The sequence below is a fragment of the Haemaphysalis longicornis genome, unplaced genomic scaffold (assembly GCF_048455015.1).
Source record: "Haemaphysalis longicornis isolate Haplotype H1 unplaced genomic scaffold, Haemaphysalis longicornis Haplotype H1 scaffold_1, whole genome shotgun sequence".
Taxonomy (NCBI): domain Eukaryota; kingdom Metazoa; phylum Arthropoda; class Arachnida; order Ixodida; family Ixodidae; genus Haemaphysalis; species Haemaphysalis longicornis.
Genome location: NW_027526203.1, coordinates 152,582,279 through 152,601,862, shown reverse-complemented (window position 1 = coordinate 152,601,862; position 19,584 = coordinate 152,582,279). Strand labels below are relative to the sequence as shown.

Below are 19,584 nucleotides of genomic sequence, written 5' to 3'. Positions count from 1 at the left end.
GGTAGTAAAAAGTTTGATGCCAACCTCGTGCTGTTGTTGTTTGCTAAAAAGGTGGGGATGATAAAATAAAAGGCAATTGGAAACACCAGGATTTTAAGAATATTAGGCTTAAATTATATTGAAACAACTTTCCAACCGATAACACGTTATAATGGCGAAATCAGTCTTGAGTGTTAGATTGAGGATGGTTCCTGGGGATTATGCGAATGCCTTGATTTGGAATTTGTTGTGATAATGAAATATAAGAATGATATGCATTTCTCTAGGCTGCGATCCCGTAAACTAAGTGGATGTTAATTAAAGAAAAACAAATTTATAAGAGAGCACAACATTGGTGGTTCGGTGCCAATGTTGTGCAATGTCTTTCACGTATATATGTGCGCTTTTTTGTTTTTTAAGCTTAGTCAATACTCAGCATTGCGTTCGTGTTTTGTTCTAACGTCGTGTGTTTTTTTCGTTCCAGCTGAAATTCCAAGTCACTCAGAGAACGCGTATCCTTACCACCATACACATGTCAAAGAAAAGCGGGCAGCCGACACATGTTGACGATCACAAAAAAAAAGCCGTTGGAGAACGCACATTCCCAGACCGTAGGTTGATCCATTCCAGCCGGCTCTGCTAAGCGGTGTAGAAGCAATGAGGAAAATTTCAGGAGCGGAGACTTGCCGTATCATCAACACGCGCAGACGGAGGGGATTCGGAGGGCTGCCGCCACGGTGTTTTCATCCCCCTCCCCAATACGCGTAATATTTCCCCGAAGGTAAGATTCTCTTCTCCACCGCGTATACGAAGAAGGAAATAACAAAGCGCCGAGAGGACGGATTAGCATAAACAGACGGAACGGAACACTAAAAATAGAACGCAGAGAAAATTGCAACAGCTTATTTTCCTCCTAGAACGAGTCGCAAGTTAACGTATTAAGGTCCTTTCTTTTCGGCTTCTTTAAAAAGGTTTTCCTGGTAAGTTTTGCCAGTCAGTAATTTTAAAGTGTGCTAGGGTTTGCCGTGTTTTAGAGCTTTGCGGCAACGCACACAAGCAACAAATGTCTACTGCTTCCTTCTTTCGGTCGCACACGTTGTGTCAAGCACTGGATATAAGCAGGACGGCCGTCTACGCAGTCAGCCTTCCTCAATTGACTTCTTCGCTCTTTCCGAAATAATAATTTTAGTTAATACCCAGAATAAATTATTTCATTGACGTTGAGTGCATGCACGGGTACTCGAGAACTGGCATTGAAACTTTGACATACCCTGCCTTTTGCCACATGACGTCACGACTCTGTCCAAAAAGGAAACAATGTGTCACGTTGTCCTCACTCTCACCAAGAATCAGTACTCCTGCTGCAAGAAGTCCGCTCTTCCCAACTCAGACTACACCGTACATATTCAGACGGTACAATCGCAGGAAACGGATTCTGATTGACGAACCCATATCGGGAGACACCCAAGTGAATGGCAGTTGGCAAAGTCCTCATACAGGCTCCTCACGGCTCCTGTGATAGTAGTGGCATCTAAATAGGTGGCTATTACAGACAGTCAGTGAAATAGTTACAAGTTTTAACAGCGGAAGGAAAATGTGGACTATGTTGTGCATCTTGTTGGCCCCTGCATTTCTGGTCGGCTTTTACGGCGTGGAAGTGGTCGATGCGTCGACATCCGTGGGTGCAAACTCCAATGCTTCCTCCCAGTCCGTCCCGAGCCCGGACCGACGGCGAGAAAACCTCGCTGCCACTGTACGACGCTTCGCCGGAAGCCTGGTGCACGACGTGCCGCCCTGGGTCAGGCAGCGGCTCCTCGAGGTCCCCGTGTCCACAGAGTGCTCGCTTGGTCTGCTCAAGATGCTTCGTGGGCTCTCCGACCTCGAGCCTTGGGCGCTGCGCAGTGAGTTCCTTGGGCGTGCTGCGAAAGCAGCCTGATTCCACGGAGGTCGAACATAGGCTTGCACTAGCATTCTTGTTTTTCCTCCCATTCTTATGATTTATGCGCAAGGAAGGTTCTAGACCGCAATTGAAGTCCATTTTGTTCAACGTGCGTACTTTGCGGAAAAAATTCTTCGGGACAGTTAAATGTGCTTGCGTGCTTCCAATGGGAAAGCCTGGCGGAACTAATTAACAACTTCGTTACTGCTACAGTGCTACACCGTGTTTGCATCTCTTTTTTTGTTTTCTTTTCCTCGTATTTTGGCACGAATTACTTCGAACGACTTCTCCTCTGCTACATCCTCTTTGCGTGAGTTTCTCCGCTTTTATTTCGTCGTCTTAGTGCGCAAATTACGTTAGCTAGCTGACTGGTACACGACGCAGCCTCCCTGGAATCAGGCTCCTGCAGCACTGGTGTCAGGCTGTTCTATTCACGTGCTATTTTGGGAAATGGTCGCATTAGCATTCCAAACTCCCGATTTCGGGGCCCGTCAATCGAGTAGCAATGTTCAACGCAGAAAGAAAGAACTTCTCTTCTACTGCTTGCACCTAGAAAAAACCCACCCAGAAAACAAATAGCTAGAAAAACCTGAATAGCATCTACAATTGGGAGGACGTGCAAAAACAAACAATCCAATTGATTTAAATGGGTCATTTGTGCGGAAAAAGAATTTTAGAAACTGCAACGCCGTTCAGGGGCCGGAAAAACAATGATTTTTATACGGACACGCCTAGCGTGTCCGTGTCAGTGAAATACTTCTTGTAACACTTTTTTTTATAATTATCCTCCCGCCGCAGCGTGAGTAAAGTACCGAAAATGAAAGTACCAGCTTTATTTACATAAGGACTTTTATAAAGTTACGTAACTTCAAATGTTGCTTATTTGCTTAATAACGTCCATTATTTACTTCGAATCAAAATCATTCATTTTATACTTGAGTGCCTCAGAGGAAATGTGCTGTCGGGAGCAAAAGTGTCGATTGCACGTAAAAAGCTAGCTAATCGCCGTCACATGAGTGAGGGCCTCATTAACTACGATATTGAATACCTGTACATTTTTAGTGTGCAGCGGTTCATTTTCTTGCCCAAGCGGAAGCCCGCTTAGTCTCTACAAAGAAAATATTCTGGCAGACGAGGTATCGTGACTTTTGATCCCGAATATACATACCCGTAAAATTGAATTGATGTTTTAATACTTGTTACAACTTGACTTGAAAGTCGTGTCATTAAACAAAGCCAAACAAACTTAAATGGGCTCGTTATGGTCCACCCCTCTGCTATGATTTAAAACAGAAGAATATAAAATACTACTTTACGAAGAAATAAAGAGAATTTAAAAAGCTAAAGCAGCTGCAGGTGCCTGATCACAGTTGATTCCCCTTCTAACACAACATTTCCATGCCTCCACGCCCTCCAGTCATATCCCAAGATGGGCGTGTCGGTGTCGCTGGCGACTCTGGTGTTGTTTTGCAGAAGAACGCTGGCTTATTGGTTATTCTCTTCTAGGTGATTATATCACTCATGTATTCATTTTCTGGCTTTATATATATATCAAGGCATAAAATCAATATATGCGTGACATTTCACGTGTTCTTTTATTAAAAAATTCACGGATGCTTCGTTTTTGCGACACCGAATAAATTACTGCATCAACTGCAGAAAACCGTCGCCTGCTGTTGCCCGCACTACCTGGCGGCATTTAAAAAAATCAAACGCCAACAGCAACGAAAGGTTCCACTAGATGGGTTCCACCTTCCGTTTTGAACGCTCGTGGAGTAGGGCCAACGTTAGGGCAACGTGGTTCTATAAACGTTGTAGTACGGTCCCTCCATTCACGCGCGTCCCCGCTGTACGGCAGCGCTGGCATCCAGGCCCCCGACTTGGAGCAGTGGGACGCAGTAAATTCAAATTTGCTTAAGCAAACCTCTAGCGTGTTATCTCTGGAGGAACGAGACGGGAGAGGAACAGCATGAGAGGTGAGCGGGAAAGAGAAGGGAGGCATTTACATGCCAGGGGCGCCAGTCGACTATCGTCTTTCGTCGATATTTGCAACGAAAAGAGCAGATACGCGGTCAATGTTTCTAAACTGTTAAGCATCTTACGGTCACTCCATTCGATTCCTTCTACCCGCCCGGCATGGAGTCAGTTACTGTACACACCGGCAAAACTTTGTTTTGTTACCATGCTCTTTTTTTTTTTGCTAACCGAAAAGTGGGACGTCAAAGGCCCTCTCTTGGCCAGTAGCTGGCTTAGCGGATATCCAGTAAAATACCGCAAATGAAAATAATGACAATGCAGATATCTCTTTGAGAACGCCATAAAAGGTAGAACTTTCCCTTGCATTGCTGCACAACGCGCAGAGACATTGTTTTACAAATGACGAGTCAGAGATGACGCGGCAGTAACGTAGCCCATGGTATGGAGACCCGCATCAAATGGACGAGTTCACCTGCTAATAACATCAGTACGAACAAAATAATGGAACATGTTTTTCTGCAGTGTTATTGTACCGCTTCTGAAGTCTCATTTCCCCAGTATTGAAGAACGTTAGAGCGGCCTTTTTTGTTTGGGTTTTTCAATTTATTCATTCTCTGAAAAAGCTGCACACTTACTTCCTGATATTTTAGCTTCCATAAAATCAGAACGCGAATGGGCAACGACGAGAGAAAGACGCCGGGGCAAGCGCTCACTCACTACTGGTTTTCACTTGCAGCATCGTTTGGCATATCATTACCTCTTGTATTTTTTCAATGCCAAACGCATCAGTCCCGAACGCATTAGCCCTTCTACCCCGGCCCCTCTCCCCAAATGCTAGCCTTCCCCGAGCTTTAGTCACGTCACCAGTTAATCTCGGGGCGATGCGCGCTTGATAGCGGAATAGTTGGAAAAACGTGCTCCGCCGCGGCGCTGAGTTTTCTCTCGCCGGCCAGACCACCGCTGCTTCGGTAATCTCAAACATCGGTTGCCTTTGCCACCAGGCAAGAGCTGCTGTCCAATTCAGTTACGGTCAAGTGATCCCAGTTAAGCTTAGGGCCACACCTTACGACATGCGGACGATACAGGCGTAGAAAAAATACAGGGGGCGATGGATATATATACATGCCCAATCACTAGGAGCATGCGCAAAGCGAAAAATATACAGAAAGAAACGGAACATAGCCACAATCAAATTGAAGGTTCCAAAAAATCGAACTCGCTGTCACACAGCAGAACAGATGTGTCGCTGACGCACTGGTCCCCTTTCTTCTTAATATAAAAACCCACTAAGAGCTCCCTGGCACCTGTATTAGCTCCTACTAAGAATTTTATTCTGCTCGAAGAAGAAAGGGGGCGAGGGCGTCAGTGAAACATCTGCGCTTCTGCGCGCCAGAGAGTTCGATTTCTGGGAAGCTGCACTTGCATTGTAGCTACCTTCCATTTCTCTATGTGTATTTTTTCCCTTTGCGCATGCTCCCTGTGATTAGACATGTATGTGGACGAGACGATGCTTCAAATAAGACCAGTTGCTAATGAGCACTTGTCCTGCCGCCTTTCTCTTGTCATTGTCCCAGTCGCGCTATCATTTTATCACCGTTATGCACCAACTCGCCCAACAACGTGTTTTACTAGAGTATATATTTTAGTTTGCTGTGCAAGCCACCCTTTACGCATCACTTTTATGATGGAAGCTAAAGCAATAAGACCCATGTGTTCGAGATTGAAGCACACGTTAAAGATCTCCAGGCGATCAAAATAATCAAAGTACTTCGCTGATATTACCTATCACTTGCAATTGCTGACGAATAAAGCGCGAAAAATTACACAAACGACGAAGGAGGAAATCAGAGACAATCGCTATATCCACCATACATATGTTTTAAAAAGCGCGAATATATGTACACAAAACGTGCGCACATTAGACGAAATTACATTATACAGCCTATATAAATATTTCCCGTGTGGTCACTCGTAGTCCTCATACACACAGATAACAATAGGCCGCAAACAACGAATCTATATCACGTTGTTCTCAAAACGCAAAGAGCACAACAAAACAAGAACCAGAAAGAAATGAGGACTCATCCGCCCCCCCCCCCCCCCCCCCCAAAATAATAACAGGGAAAGCAGGTGGTGGCCATATCCTTTCTCTGTTTTTTTTTTTTGTGGGGGGGGGGGGTGATGAGTTTTCGTTTTTTTTTTCTCGTTCTTCTTTTTTTGGGGTTCTTGGCCCCAGAGTGTTCGTCGCCTCCGTGTCGCTCCCTCCGTCTGTTCCGCATAAATTTTAACAGCACAAAGGTTTAAGCTTTTAGTTTGCCGTATAGCGTTACCACAGAAAATACAGAGAAAAAAGCCCAGCACACGTGAGCGTGCGCCTTCTCAGGAGCTTCCGGCGTCGATAAAGCTTGCGCATGCGCTTGCGCCACGTGAGTAGCTCGCAAAAAATTACCAAGAGTACTGAGCGCACGTGAGCGAGCGCGTTGTGAGGAGCGCCCGGCATCAGCCAGGTCGACCTTGGAGAACATAAACTCTGTCCAGCTTTCGTGGCGTTGTCTCTCGCGTGCTCTTATACTCGCCAGTTCACGTGCATTAGCGCCTGAAGTGGGGAGCACAGACGCCGAGTTCGCGATACAGACGCGGAGTTCACGAAGCCGGTTGCCGCGGGTTTTCCCGCGTGCTAACGTGGTCCACTTCGGGTGAGATGTCGAAGACTTCGGGCAAAACGATCCGGGCCTGCGAGTCATGGGGACCTTTCAGCGGACATTTCAGAAATTCATGTGAGGTGCAACAGCCGAGTCTCCTACGAAGGGAGAGGGGCCTCCGGCTTTGCTGTTTCTTTAGCCTTGCACAACTAATGCAAGTTCTGGCATTTTTTGGGGGGAAAACTATAGTTATCAACTGGAAAAGCCGTAAAGCTTCACACAGCGGCTTCATTGGATGACGCTTCACGAAACAGAGTTCAGGAAATTCCCGTAAGAGCAGCAGAGCTGGCTAATCGTAATTTTGCACTTGAACAAAAATAAGCAATAAATGTAAGGCCATGTAGTAACCTACGTTCGCGGCTACTCGAAGTTTTTGTATGAAATATTCAATCGACTGCATCTTAGGATTCCGTTTTCTTTTCTCGTTCTGTGCTGGTTCGTACTATTATGAGCAATATGAAAGGGAACACAGGAACGCATGCCAAACAGCCTCGAAACAGACTCGGAGGGATACGCGGATGGCGCTCTGAAAATAAAAAGGCGAAGGAGGGCGCTCTTCCCCTAACTGTTGGCACTCCCACCACGCTGGCATTTGTGCAAAGCAGCAGCTTACGTAATTTTTCCGATAATATGGTATCTTCCGACTGCTGATAAAACGCATGGCGGGGATGGGTACAGTTGTTAGAAAATCGTCCCCCTTTCCACTTTGTTTCCGACGGCGGCCGCTGCGTATCACGCATAGCTGGGTCTGAGGGTGTTTTCTATGCGTTCCTGTGTTCCCTTTCATTATGCTCATAATAGTACATCTTTCTCTCCTTTCGTGCTCTGCCTAACCTTTTTCTCTAGGGAAAGGGGGTGTGGTCCGCCCACGCCCCTGTCACCACAAATCAAATCCAGGTTCACACCTGCAACCAGCTGCTTGGAATCAATTGATCCCCGTCTCCGCCGCACAAAAAGACCTCTTAACACACGGTGTGTGCAACGAAACAAAGAAACAAATGAATAAGCACGCTCCCTCGTCTCGAGCAGCGCAACGCCGTAGCCGCTGTTCTACCGTGGCGGATAAGGTTAGCATAAGCGAGGACTGTACATGGTAAACGTGGAATAGTTAGATTTTTTGCGGGCTAAAAGTAAACACCGTGATCCGCCATTCTTTCTTTGTGACGGCGAATGGCAATGTTCTGGTTGAAAAAAGGGTTTATATAGCTTGTAGTCCTCAGCGAGGTAGAGAATACCAGTAAAAGAACCGTTGCTGCGCTGACCTGCAGTACTCGATGCGGTTTGGCAGAAATCGTGGCCACACGTCACCGGCTCGCAAAAAGTTGGGACGAGGATCATCACACAGGGGCTCTTCTTTTCCCACGCAGTGGTCGACTCTACGGGCAAGTTGCCCAGTGGCATGTTCACGGGCACTATCACGGAGTTGGGAGCCTTCGACGAGTGCCTGCAGACTGTAGTGCGTGACAGGCACTCTGGCCGCGAACTGGTCAGGGCCCAGTACTGCAGCCTGTACATGAAACCGGCAAACGACTCCTCCCTGTACGAGCAGCTTGAGCCGGCCTTTCTGATGACACATCCAAGGGTATGAACAACAATTCCGTCATCTACCAGTACAAGGGAGCGCGATAAATTTTGTTTATGCTATGTCTTTACTAAATGCAAACGATCAAAAAGAACACCCATTTTTGTACGGAAACTTTCTCCTAAGAATTTAAATGCCCAATTCCACAAGTAATGCGGGCCTGAAGTTCGAGACGAGCCCATCAGTGCGATGCAGCGGGATTTAAATAGCAACTACTGTTGATGATCAGCTGCCCGTGTGGACCCGAACGGGATTTACTGGAACTGCGTAATTTCGAAACGCCTGCTTACCGGTTCACAAGGCTAAAACAGAACGTTTTCTAGGATATTTGAAAAAATCCAGTGCCATCCCAATCTGTGAAGGTTGATGACCAGCGCTGTTGTCTGTGTGCTGTCGGCTGGCCGCAAACTCTCGCTCAAAGCGCGGGGCCGTGCAGGGGGTTGTAGCGACGCAGCAATCCTGAGTTTTACGCCTCGCGGTGCTCGGGGCCTCGAAGGGAATCCCGATTACGATTAAAGGGTGTTGCCCGAACGTCGTTTGGTTCCCTCCTTTCGCGAAGCGCGCGGTCATTGCCGCCTTTTTTTTTTCTTTAATTAAGAGCAGGCTTCACTGTGCAACAAACATGGGTAAAAGCCAACCTACAAGTACCAAGCTTACAACGATCTTACATTTTGCTTCCCTTCCAAACACATTCGCATTGTAGAAAATTCATTTTTCGGGAACACAGGCGGTCTTGTATCAAAATATGAAGCGCATGGGGTCCAAAGGCAGAAGGTGGGCCGAAGTGAGGTAAAGGAGCGGGCCTTTTCTTGTTCAACGCGCGGAAAAGAACGACAAAGTTTGGCCACGACACAGCGTGATGTTTGGCTAGTTGGTGCATCATTGCAAGGATTGAAAAAACTGCGCATAAAAAACAAGACAATAGGGAAGGGACAGGATGGGCACAGGCTGCGAAGGAACAGGCTGTGCCCGCCCGGTCCCTTCCTTATTGTCTTGTTTTTTATGTGCAGTTTTTTCAACCCTTGCATTTAGGCTTCAACGCATTCACTATAAAAGCGACCAATGGAAGCTTGTCACAGCAGATCGCTGGGCCATCGCTGGGTCATGTAGGGGCCCCGGCGCAATATGCGCACGGAATGTACACACAATCGGAGAGCGCTTTTAAAAGACGATATTCTACTTCAACACGAACATTTTGGTCCGTCTGTCTGTGACTAGAACCACCCTTAAATGCAGCAGCTCAGCTTGTGGTAGGCGACGTTTCAGTGCTGAAAGGAAGAGCAGCGGAAAGAGGAGGGGAAAATGGCATACGGCGCGTCCGAGCACAGAGGATGGAGAGGAATAAGAGGATGGGAAAACGGCCTCGTGTCTGCCCACGTCTGCGCCCCTGCAAGGTGAATGCCTCTCTTCTCTTTCACGTCCACGCTCTTACTCAGCCGTCTCGCTCCCCCCACGATAAAAAGTGTGGTGGTTTGCTATTTAGTCAGTTTAATTTTGCCGCGTTCTACTGCTCACGCGCCATCTATTGGAACTTTTTGTTAGTTTTGGACCTCGTTGGAGGCAGCCCTTAGGGGCACCGCGAGCGCTTTTTGTACTTTTGGGTCTAAAACTTTTTATAACTTTGTTGAGCGCAGCAAAGAGAACACAGGACGAGGGATACAAGGACGAGCGCTCGTCCTTGTATCCGTCGTCCTGTGTTCTCTTTGCTGCGCTCAACAAAGTTATAATGGATTACCAACTCGCTCGTACCCACACGTTGCTAGAACTTTTTTTCAGGACGTATTTTTTCTGTTTGCTCAGGCAAAAATCAAGCAGCCATGCACTCTGAATTACAGAACACAGCAAAAGTCACTTATGTACTCATGTTCTGTCTCAAATATTCCCTATATTCACTTTTTGCTCAACAATGCTGACAGGCATGACCGTGTCCACCGTATTTAGGGGTTTAGGAATGTTTTGTTTATATAAACGTCTAGTCCAACAATTCTTACAAGTTTCGGCCTGGCGGCTTAATCGAGACAGACAGACAGACAGACAGACAGACGGACAGAAAGAAGGCGCTGTCGTCCTTTAACGTCATTCGAAGCGAGGATACCTAATTCCGCGTGATTTTTCCTGTTGCCAGCGCCCGGCCGCGCCCAACGAAGAATTGCGTAATACGATTTTTGCAGTTGAGGTCTCGCACAGCCAGCAACGAAGCGAGCTGATGTCGGGCAAATGGTTGGCGTGGGCAAAAAGGAAAGTGAGCTGGAAGGCACGCCTAAATGCTTTCGTGTTTTCTTTTTTTTTTTGCTTTGCAAGAGACAAAACGGTAGCTACATTGGCTTTGTTAATGACGATACTAGAGGAAAGCCTGAATTTCACCTGACGCGAGTGAGTTAGCGTTTGCATCGTTCAGGGCGGTGAAGAGGGCCGTCGCCGCGGGAACATGCATAGTGCTGGGCTAAAGACACCCCTCCTTCCTTTGTTTTAATAAACTTTTGTGCGGTGTCTGTAAGGCTATATATCGGCCGCCCCTCTAGGAATAAAATTTACGTTGAAGTAAATTATAATTAAAAGTAATGCTTCTCGCCCCGGCAAGAGATTCCGCCTGAACATATAACGCCTGCAAGTTCGCTCTAAAATGGGCGGGACACATGTTTCAGGGTGATTAGTTGACGCTTGCTTCTTTTAGCAGCAGTTCTAGAATTAATGAATATTAGTTACGCAACTGTCACACCCAAGCAAGCTCTGTGGAGACAGCGTAGAGGGTCGACTTGTTTTTAGGCAGTGCTGCATGTAATGAGGATATTGCAGTATTTATATGTTTTGCATATGCAAGTTGTCTGGTTTAGACAACATCCTTATTGATTGCATATGCACACGACCAAATTAGTCAACAAGCTTAGTCAGCATGTGGCCCAAACTTTACAATTTCCTGTTTCAGTTCATCTCCGCCATTTCTAGCCTGTCCTTGTATTTTACGTTGAAGCTCGTATTTTACAAGGCGCATATTGAAGCTCGTTAAAAGAATTTTTTTTTATTTCGCGTACGCACTCAATATCGTTGGTGCGCTTCAAGAAAGCATGAGCAAATTTCAGGAATTTGGCTTTGAGGTGAACTGAACCCATGCAGTTCGTTGCCGTTTCTCGGCTTCCAGTTATTTCGCATAACAACACGTTCCCACGCAAAACGAAGCGCTTCAACTTTAGAAAACCTGCGACAAGGGCAAGTGTGCATGAGTTACGTATGGATAAATAAGTGCGATGTTTATATGTTTTGCAGATGCAAATTGTCTGGTTTATACAACGTAACCCTATTGATTGCACATGCACAAGACAAAATTACACAGCACCGTTTACCATGCACGTGAAGCGAGTGTTCAAGTGCGTGATAAACAGCGGGAGTAACTATAAGCAGGGGTTTTCTGATCGCGCCGTGCACGGCCCACATTACGGCCAGAAACAACAGCTCCACTGTTAAAATACCTATACAAGTGATCAGACGTGCGACCCTGAAGTCGACATCACGTTTTGGTGTTGCAAGTACAATAGTCTACCGTCATTGCTGCAGCAACGCTTACCGCATACCGCAAATTACCATGGCCAAGATTTCGGGACACGGCCTCAAGCTTCCAAAAACTGACACCACGTGGCGTCCGGAGTTGAAGACACTTTTCCTTCTCTCTTGCGTTCTCCCCCACGGCGCGAGAAGCAGGGACTTCACACACTGTCCAGCCGCTCGCGACGGTTTCCCCCAGTGGGCAAGCTTTTCGGTGTTGAAATTCGTTGAATAAGGAACGAGAAATAGGAGTTTCAATAGGAGTTTATTGGCATAACTTCCATACAGCTGAGAGCCAGAGGCAGCCAAAAGGCAGGAGCCCAAAAAGAGGAGAGTCCTCACAAAACGACCCTGCATGGGCTCAAAGAAAAGTAATTGTCTGCACGCACTATCACGAAGTTGGCCGCAGCCCCCACCGCTGGGAGCGAATGCATCCGTTCCACGAGTGCGTACTTTTTAGCTTTCCATCCAAACGGCGGCCTGCGAACTAGGCTCTGTAGAACGTGGTCTCGTCGTTCAGCTGCCGGCAGCGCGCCAGCAACCGTTCGTGGAGGCCACTTGTAGTACTCCACGCACCGGACTTCCTGGCACTGGGCGCGTATAAGACTTGATTTTTCATATTATTTCTTTAGGGATACATGCATTCATTCAGACGGTATTAAAGGGGATAATAGTTACAGAATACATGCAAGAGTGACTCTATCTTACTATAGTACTTTTTTCGGCCTGGTTACGTTTAGGGAAAACAAGCAAGGAATGATCACTTACACCAGGGGAGGTGAAATGGAGGAAATGAAATCGGGTCTGCTTGTTAAAACTCAGTCTAAAATATTTGCTACCTTAGATGTGCGTCTGGTAGGCTGGGCTACTAATTGGGATAATGAAAACATAGAGCATAAATCAATGAAGTCATTTGCTAGCGCTGGGAATGGTGGCAAGGATGGTGGCTGGGTATTCCACGTGATATTAGGAAAATTAAAATCACCCGTTAAGATTACCTTGGAGGTAGGGAAGCGAGTTTAAACCAGATTAAGTGCGTCGTTCAATTCATTAACGAAATAATGCGAGGAAGACGGAGGCTGGTAGCAGACGCCAAGAATTATTGTGTGATGACTGAGGGTTAGTGAAACGTAGATAATTTCCCGATCACTGCGAATGTGTATTGTTGAGGACAAAATATTTTTTGAAATGGCCAACAGGACTCCACCACCACGACGCGCAGTCCTGTCGCAAGGGTATATGCTAAACTGAAATGAGGTTTCAAAAATTTCGTCGTCGCTGACATGCTCGTGAAGCCAGGTTTCAGTTAATGCCGCGATATCAGCTGAGCCAGAGTCTACAGCAGATTTCATTTATTTCATTTATTTCAACCTTAAAGGCCCGAGGGCATTACATAAGGGAGGGTGAGTGACGAGGTACAGAGCAATGTTCAAACATAACACACACAAAAAAGTAAAAGAAAACATACAGAAACTAGAATCGAATACATGTAGACAGTAAAGTCAACCAAATACTGCAATGTTGTCTGAAAAATAGAATTACAATTTTAAGGGGCGTACAAATCAAGAATTCTTGACAGAAATACATGAGGTAGTCAAATTATCGATAACAAGCAGGCTGCTCAGACAAGCGGTCGGTGAGCTTGGAGCGGAACATTTCGCGGTCGGTGCATGACATGCAGTGCTCCGGTAGAGCATTCCACAGGACTATTGCGTGGGGAAAAAATGAGGTGTTAAATGCTGATGTTTTGCCGAAGATACGAGTAATGGGTTTGCTGTGATTAAGGCGTGCTGAAGTTCTGTGCGCTGGTTGCAGCAAGGGATGCCGATAGCGGGGATGATAGTAGTAACTGTGAAGAAGGCATAGGCGGGCGATAATTCGGCGGGATTCTAGTGTTGGGAGGGAGAGCGAGAGTTTTATTGCAGTGACGCTGGTTCTAGGGGAGTATTGCGAAGATATGAAGCGGGAGGCGCGGTTTTGCATGGACTCAAGTTTTGTTGTTAGGTACGCTTGGGACGGATGCCAGATAGATGCCGCATATTCAAGTTTCGGGCGTACGAAAGTTATATAAGCTAGTTTTTTTTACTTCGGAGGATGCGCACTTGAGGTTGCGTCGAAGGTAGCCAAGAGATCTAGATGCTGCAGAGAAGATTGTATCGATATGGGTAGTCCAGGATAGAGATGAAGTCAAGTTAACCCCGAGATATTTATAAGATGACACCGAGCGATGGGAGTGGAATTAATGGAGTAGGGGTAGGAAACTGCAGTATGTTTACGAGTAAAGGACAACGATTTGAACTTAGCTATGTTTAATGGCATGAGCCATTTATCGCACCATGAAGCAATGAGGTCGAGGTCGCTTTGAAGAGCTGAAACATTGTCGGGGTTGTTTATGACGGTGTAGATGACGCAATCGTCATCGAAAAGTCGAAGATGGGATTTTATGCAAACGGGCAAATCATTGACGTAGACAAGAAAGAGGAGGGGCGATAAGGCGGCGCCTTGCGGTACACCAGAGGTTACTTTGGTGAAGGCAGATTGATAGTTGTTGGTGAAGGTAAACTGCATGCGTCCTGAAAGAAAGTGCTGAATCCAACTTAACAAATTCGAAGGGAGACCAAGACAGCTTAGCTTACGAATGAGGTGATTATGAGGTACACGATCGAAAGCTTTGGCGAAACCAAGGAAAACCGCATCAACCTGAAGATTATTATCCATGAAGTGAAGTATGTCTTGTGTAAATTCGGCCAGCTGTGTATCACAGGAATGATGTTTGCGGAACCCATGTTGTGGCGGATAGAAGAAATTAATTGATTCAAGGTGGTTTATGATACTAGACGCTATAATATGTTCAAGCAGTTTTGAAGAAATGCACGTCAAAGAGATTGGACGGTAGTTAGAAGGGATTGGCCTGTCGCCTGACTTGAAAACAGCTGCTATCTGGGCTTTTTTCCAATCGTCCGGAACGGTACCTCTTTGAATAGATTGTGTAAAAATTAAAGAGAGAAGAAGACTAGAATAATCAGAAGTGTTTTTAAGAAGTTTGGGAGTAATGCCATCACAGCCAGCGGAAGAAGAAGATTTGAGGATCTGAATCAGGCAAGAAATTCCGTCAGGGCGGATGTCGAAAGTCGGGAGGGTAGAGTAGGAGGAAATCAGAGGGGGGAAGGAGGAAGCAGTTGGATCCACGGGGGTAAATGTTGATGTGAAGTAGTCATTCAGAACGGATGCGCAATCTTCACTATGAATTGGTCTGCCGTCGGAATCGACGAGTTCGATTAGGGTGGTCCTTGACTTAGGGGAAAGCAATCGCCAGAACTTATTGGGGTTCGACTTCAAAATTGATAGCAAATCTACAGAGAAATATTTTTCTTTGGCTTCACCCAGTTCTTTTATGTACTGATCTGTGCACTGATGATATTTTGTCCAAGCGTCAGTAGTGTTTCCTAATTTTGCAGATCTGTACAGGCGCTTTTTTCTGTTAAGTAGGGATTTCAATCGTTTGGTAAACCACGGATTGTGTGAATCCGTTTTAACAGACATTGTTGGAATGAATTGGTTTTTGAGGCCTATAAGTTTATTCTTAAATATTTCCCAGTTTGCATTAACGGTGCGACTTTGGTAGGTATCCAGGAAATTTTCGTAAAATAGGGCTAGATCCCTATTTATAGCATCGTAGTTGCCTCTTTTATAATCGGTAATCTTTTTATATTCAGGCGATTTTTTTCGTAAAGGCAAGGATAGGCAAATGTGCAAAAAGCTGTGATCACTGAAGTTGGGCAACACAGTTACACTAGTTACATCATCAGGGTTCGTGGTAAGTAGAAGGTCTAGTGTGTGGTTACCTCTGGTGGGGCATGAAATGACTTGATGCAAGTTAAAGTCAAGAGTAAGCTGAATGAATTGGTTCGGATCGCTTGTTGGGGAGGTATTTGGAGTGGAAAGTAGAGGCCAGCTGTTTGAAGGATAGTTAAAATCGCCGAACAAAAATAGGGGTGCATCGGGAAATTTTTCTTTGACGGTGGTTAGAGCACGCATGAGCAACGAGCAGAACGAAGTGTGGCTATCGGGAGGCCGGTAGCAGATGCCAAATACAGCGGTAAGAGTGCGATGCCGCACACACACCCAAGTGAGTTCAAGGCAGTCGTCGCACGATATGAAAGATGAAGATAGGGTGTTGCGTACAGCAATGAGAACGCCAGCACCCCTGCGCTCCAACCGGTCGCGGCGATAAACGGAAAAGTTAAGATTTGTCGGGAGTATTTCATTATCACCCATCTCAGGGTGCAGTCAAGTTTCGGTTATTAGTACAACGTCAGCATTTACGTCTTCGATTAAACTGTGGAGGTGACCACGTTTAGGTAATATGCTGCGACAATTTGTGAAGGCCACGTTTAAAGGTTGGTATGATAACGGTCGAGGGCGTGATAAAATGGGGGAAGAAGGGCTGTGCACGGAGCGTCAATCTGTGCTAGACGATGCATTTGCAAATAATTCACTTGTTTTCTGCTGGGCTGTAAACTTTTGGGTGCATTCAGTAATGCTATCCGACAACGAATCATAAGAAAAACAGCGTTTTCCAACCAGAAGTTTGTCAAGTTTTAGTTTAAAAGCACATTTTGCAGGACGGATGTACTTTAGCAGCTTGGAGCGAGCCAGGCGAGTGGCAGCAGCAAAATCTTCTCTGATGGCGTAGTTAGTACCTTTCAACTCGATTCCACAAGACAGGATGCCATCTTTTGCTTTGAAGTTAGTAAATTTAACAATAATGGGTCGTTTTTTGTCGGCATAAAAGGTACCAATGCGGTGGGCTCGCTCAATGTTGCTAGAAAGCAGCGGCAAGGTGAGCTGGGTTGAACAAAATGTTATAACCTTTTCTTCTGATTGTTGCCAAGTTTCCTTGGGAACATCATCGATACCAATAAAAAGAAGATTATTCCTGCGCATGCGGTTGCTAACCTCGATGTTAGCAGCTTTTAGGGTGGCAAGTTCCTGTTTTAACTGGCCTGTTTCAGCATGCATAGGGTCACTTGGTGAACACTGCTGACTAGATTCGACTGCTTTGATACGCTGCTCAAACGAGGATAGAAGATTGGAGTGGTGGTCACATACTTCTTTAAGCTTGTTTAAGTGGTCGCATACTTCTTTAAGTTTGTTTAACTCAGCGCGTAATTCGGTTTGACCGCCCTCAAGCTGCTTAATGGCTTCCAAGGCAGATGGAACAGGTTCAGATGGTCCAGGGTTTAGTTCGACATCTCCGGAGAGCAGTAATAATAAATCGGACAGTAAAGCACAGGTAATCATGTCACAGCACAAGCTCAAATTTACAAGGTGCTGAGGATGCCTGGGGCACAACACCAACAGCTGAAAACGATCACTAGAACGATAGTGTTTTGAACGGTCAAGATAACTAACCTGGAAGGTTAACAGTGCGTTGAACATTATGGGGCATACGGTGTTGTGCCCCAAGCGGGCGGCGTGGCTTGCTGGTCTATGTAGCGATCTGTCGGGCCATGTGATCGATGACGTAGAAGACGGTGGTTTCCGCCATGCGAAGCGCAAACCAGCCAAAACTGGATTTCCGGGTGGGTTTCGACGTTCCACGGGAATTTTGGCGCTCCAGGGTTGAAGCGTATGGGCTGGTCCGGGTGCCCATAGAGGGCTTGGAGACGGCGCGGTGCTGGCTGAGAGCCAGGATACCACGACCTGGAAGGTTAACAGTGCGTTGAACATTGTGGGACATACGGTGTTGATAACTGTTGATGTTTCTTGAGCACGCCTTGTACATTGGCAAAAAGAACAGATACTTTGGGTGAAGTGGCTGATTGCGATATCTTGCCACTTTCCCTCGCACTTTCCTAGCTAGTCATGAGCTGCGGAGGCTCTGTGCTCTGGCTCACAGGTTCACGCGTAAATGTGGGCTAGTTGGTTCGAACTGTGAAACATGGTCAAGTAGCGCGGTAAAGACGGAACAAAAGTGTGGTCTCTACTTTTGTCCCGTCTTTACCGCGCTACTTGACTATGTTTCACAGGTTCATCGCGCTGCTCAATCTGTTGTACCCTACCGGTGGTTGCGTCGTTTTATGAAACATTTTCTTGTTGGCGAAGAGTTTCTCGTGACGTAGTTGAAATTTCGGTTATCCAGGCAAACTTTTACCGAAGTTTAGTAATTTTTTGCGGGCATTACGGGTAGTGAGAGAAAAATCTTCACTCACAATGACGTTGTTATTTTTTAGCTGGGAACGAAAGGACAGGGTTTTCTCCTTAACTTTGTAGTTAGAAAATTTAGCTATTATAGGACGGGATTTTCCTGGTGAGTATGCACCTAGACGGTGAGCGCATTCAATAAAACCTGTAGGGAATGAATCAATAACTTGTGTTAGTTCTGTCAGTAGTTTTAATTCAGTTTGTTCCAAACTTTCCATAGAATCAGCAATACCATGGAAGATTAAGTTATCACGCCTCTATCTGTCCTAGAGTTCGTCCAAGCAAGATGTTAGAGTAATATTCGCAGTTGTAAGTTGTTCGACAGTGGCTTCCATACGGGAATGCTCCTGACCGAAGTGTTGAAATGTTCCCGATTTTTTTTTCCAGTGCATCAAGTCTGTTGTTTATACTGGCCATTTCACCTTCAATGCTTTTCTGACAAGTTTTAATTTCCTCTACGCCGGCAGCAAGATCCTCCTGACACTTCGAACTTTGCACAGCACGTGCATGCAGGTCGTCCAACAATACAAACATAACTTTCATTTGTTCACCGGTATTATCCGGCAATGATTCTGTTTGCAAAAGCGTTTTCGACCGAGTGTCAGGGCCAGGATTGCTCTCGACGTCTCCAGAGGGCAATAATAAAAAAAATCATTGAAATACAGTTCCACACAATGTTATGCAACGTCTGTAGGGACGGGAACACCAGCAAACATGTCATCACTCTTTTTAGTATGTAGGAAATATTGATTACAGACGGGAAGGAGAAAAACGGGTTGTTTTGGAGCCATGCCGTAAGCACTGCTCCCGTGCCCACTACATAATTGTACAAGTACAGAATTGCACAAGTCATAGCCGAATGTCTTATTTTGTATTTGTACCAATGTATTTTAATACGAAAGACGCAGTGCCACGTTCTGCGGAAAAAAGCCGTTGTTATAGTTGTTATGGCCGCCGCTGTAAAAAGTGGTCAAGAAACACATGTGCGAACCCGATGGAATTTAAACCCGGGGCTCCAGAGTTGCAGCTCGATGCGCTACTAAAGCTCTATTTCCGCAAGTTGCCAGCGGTAGAACAAAAGCGGTCGCTGTTCTGCTTCCTTTCTTCATAGCACATACCCACTCTTTGTGATTCATCGGGAATCGGGAGCTTTGAGACTAATATGGCCGCTTCACCAATATCACAAAAGTATTAGGTGGAAACGCAGAAGTTGCACGATACTGATGACCCGTAAGTAGAAGAAAAGAAGCCGGTCGAGGTAATGCTCCCAAAGAGGAGGAAACAAAGGCGCAGAAAGAGACGCGCATACAATGTAGCTCTGAAGAAGTTGTTACTTATATTCCCACACCTTATTCTTCAAAGCGCGTAAGCATGTTTAACTGCCTCGGGTAATATATTTTTGTTAACGGCAAACTTTTGTTTGTGCGTTTGTGCAGCCTGGGGATTAGGGCCTGGTCATACGGATCCAAATGTCGCGTTTCGATATAGCTGTACGCAAATCTGCTGTCTCGCTGGAAAAGTAACAGTCAATAGCAAGCAGATGCGCGGCCAACTGTTTTCACTGGGCTGTAATTAAAAAATTAGCCTAATGGAGCTCTTACGTAAGAATAAGAATGTACTCCCGAAATTTCAAGTCTCTAAGTCTTGCACTTCGTGCT

At 45.9% G+C, this 19,584-nt stretch overlaps 1 protein-coding gene across 4 annotated transcripts in view; it reads left to right on the top strand.

Annotated features, from left to right (window-relative positions):
- The first annotated feature begins 1,353 nt into the window (after nt 1-1,353).
- Nucleotides 1,354-19,584, top strand: part of LOC144137997 (nose resistant to fluoxetine protein 6-like) — a 168,539-nt gene continuing 150,308 nt past the window's right edge. Inside the window, exons 1-2 of one of the 4 annotated variants that reach the window (XR_013315796.1) lie at nt 1,354-1,880; nt 7,965-8,179. Coding sequence is in view for 2 of the 4 variants with exons in the window: in XM_077670043.1 (XP_077526169.1) it covers nt 1,574-1,880; nt 7,965-8,179 (522 nt within the window). In the remaining 2 variants the exon portion in view is untranslated. Of the gene's footprint in view, nt 1,881-2,070; nt 2,229-7,964; nt 8,180-19,584 lie in introns of those variants that run through there. The other 3 variants (XM_077670043.1, XM_077670035.1, XR_013315798.1) reach the window with 3 other exon arrangements.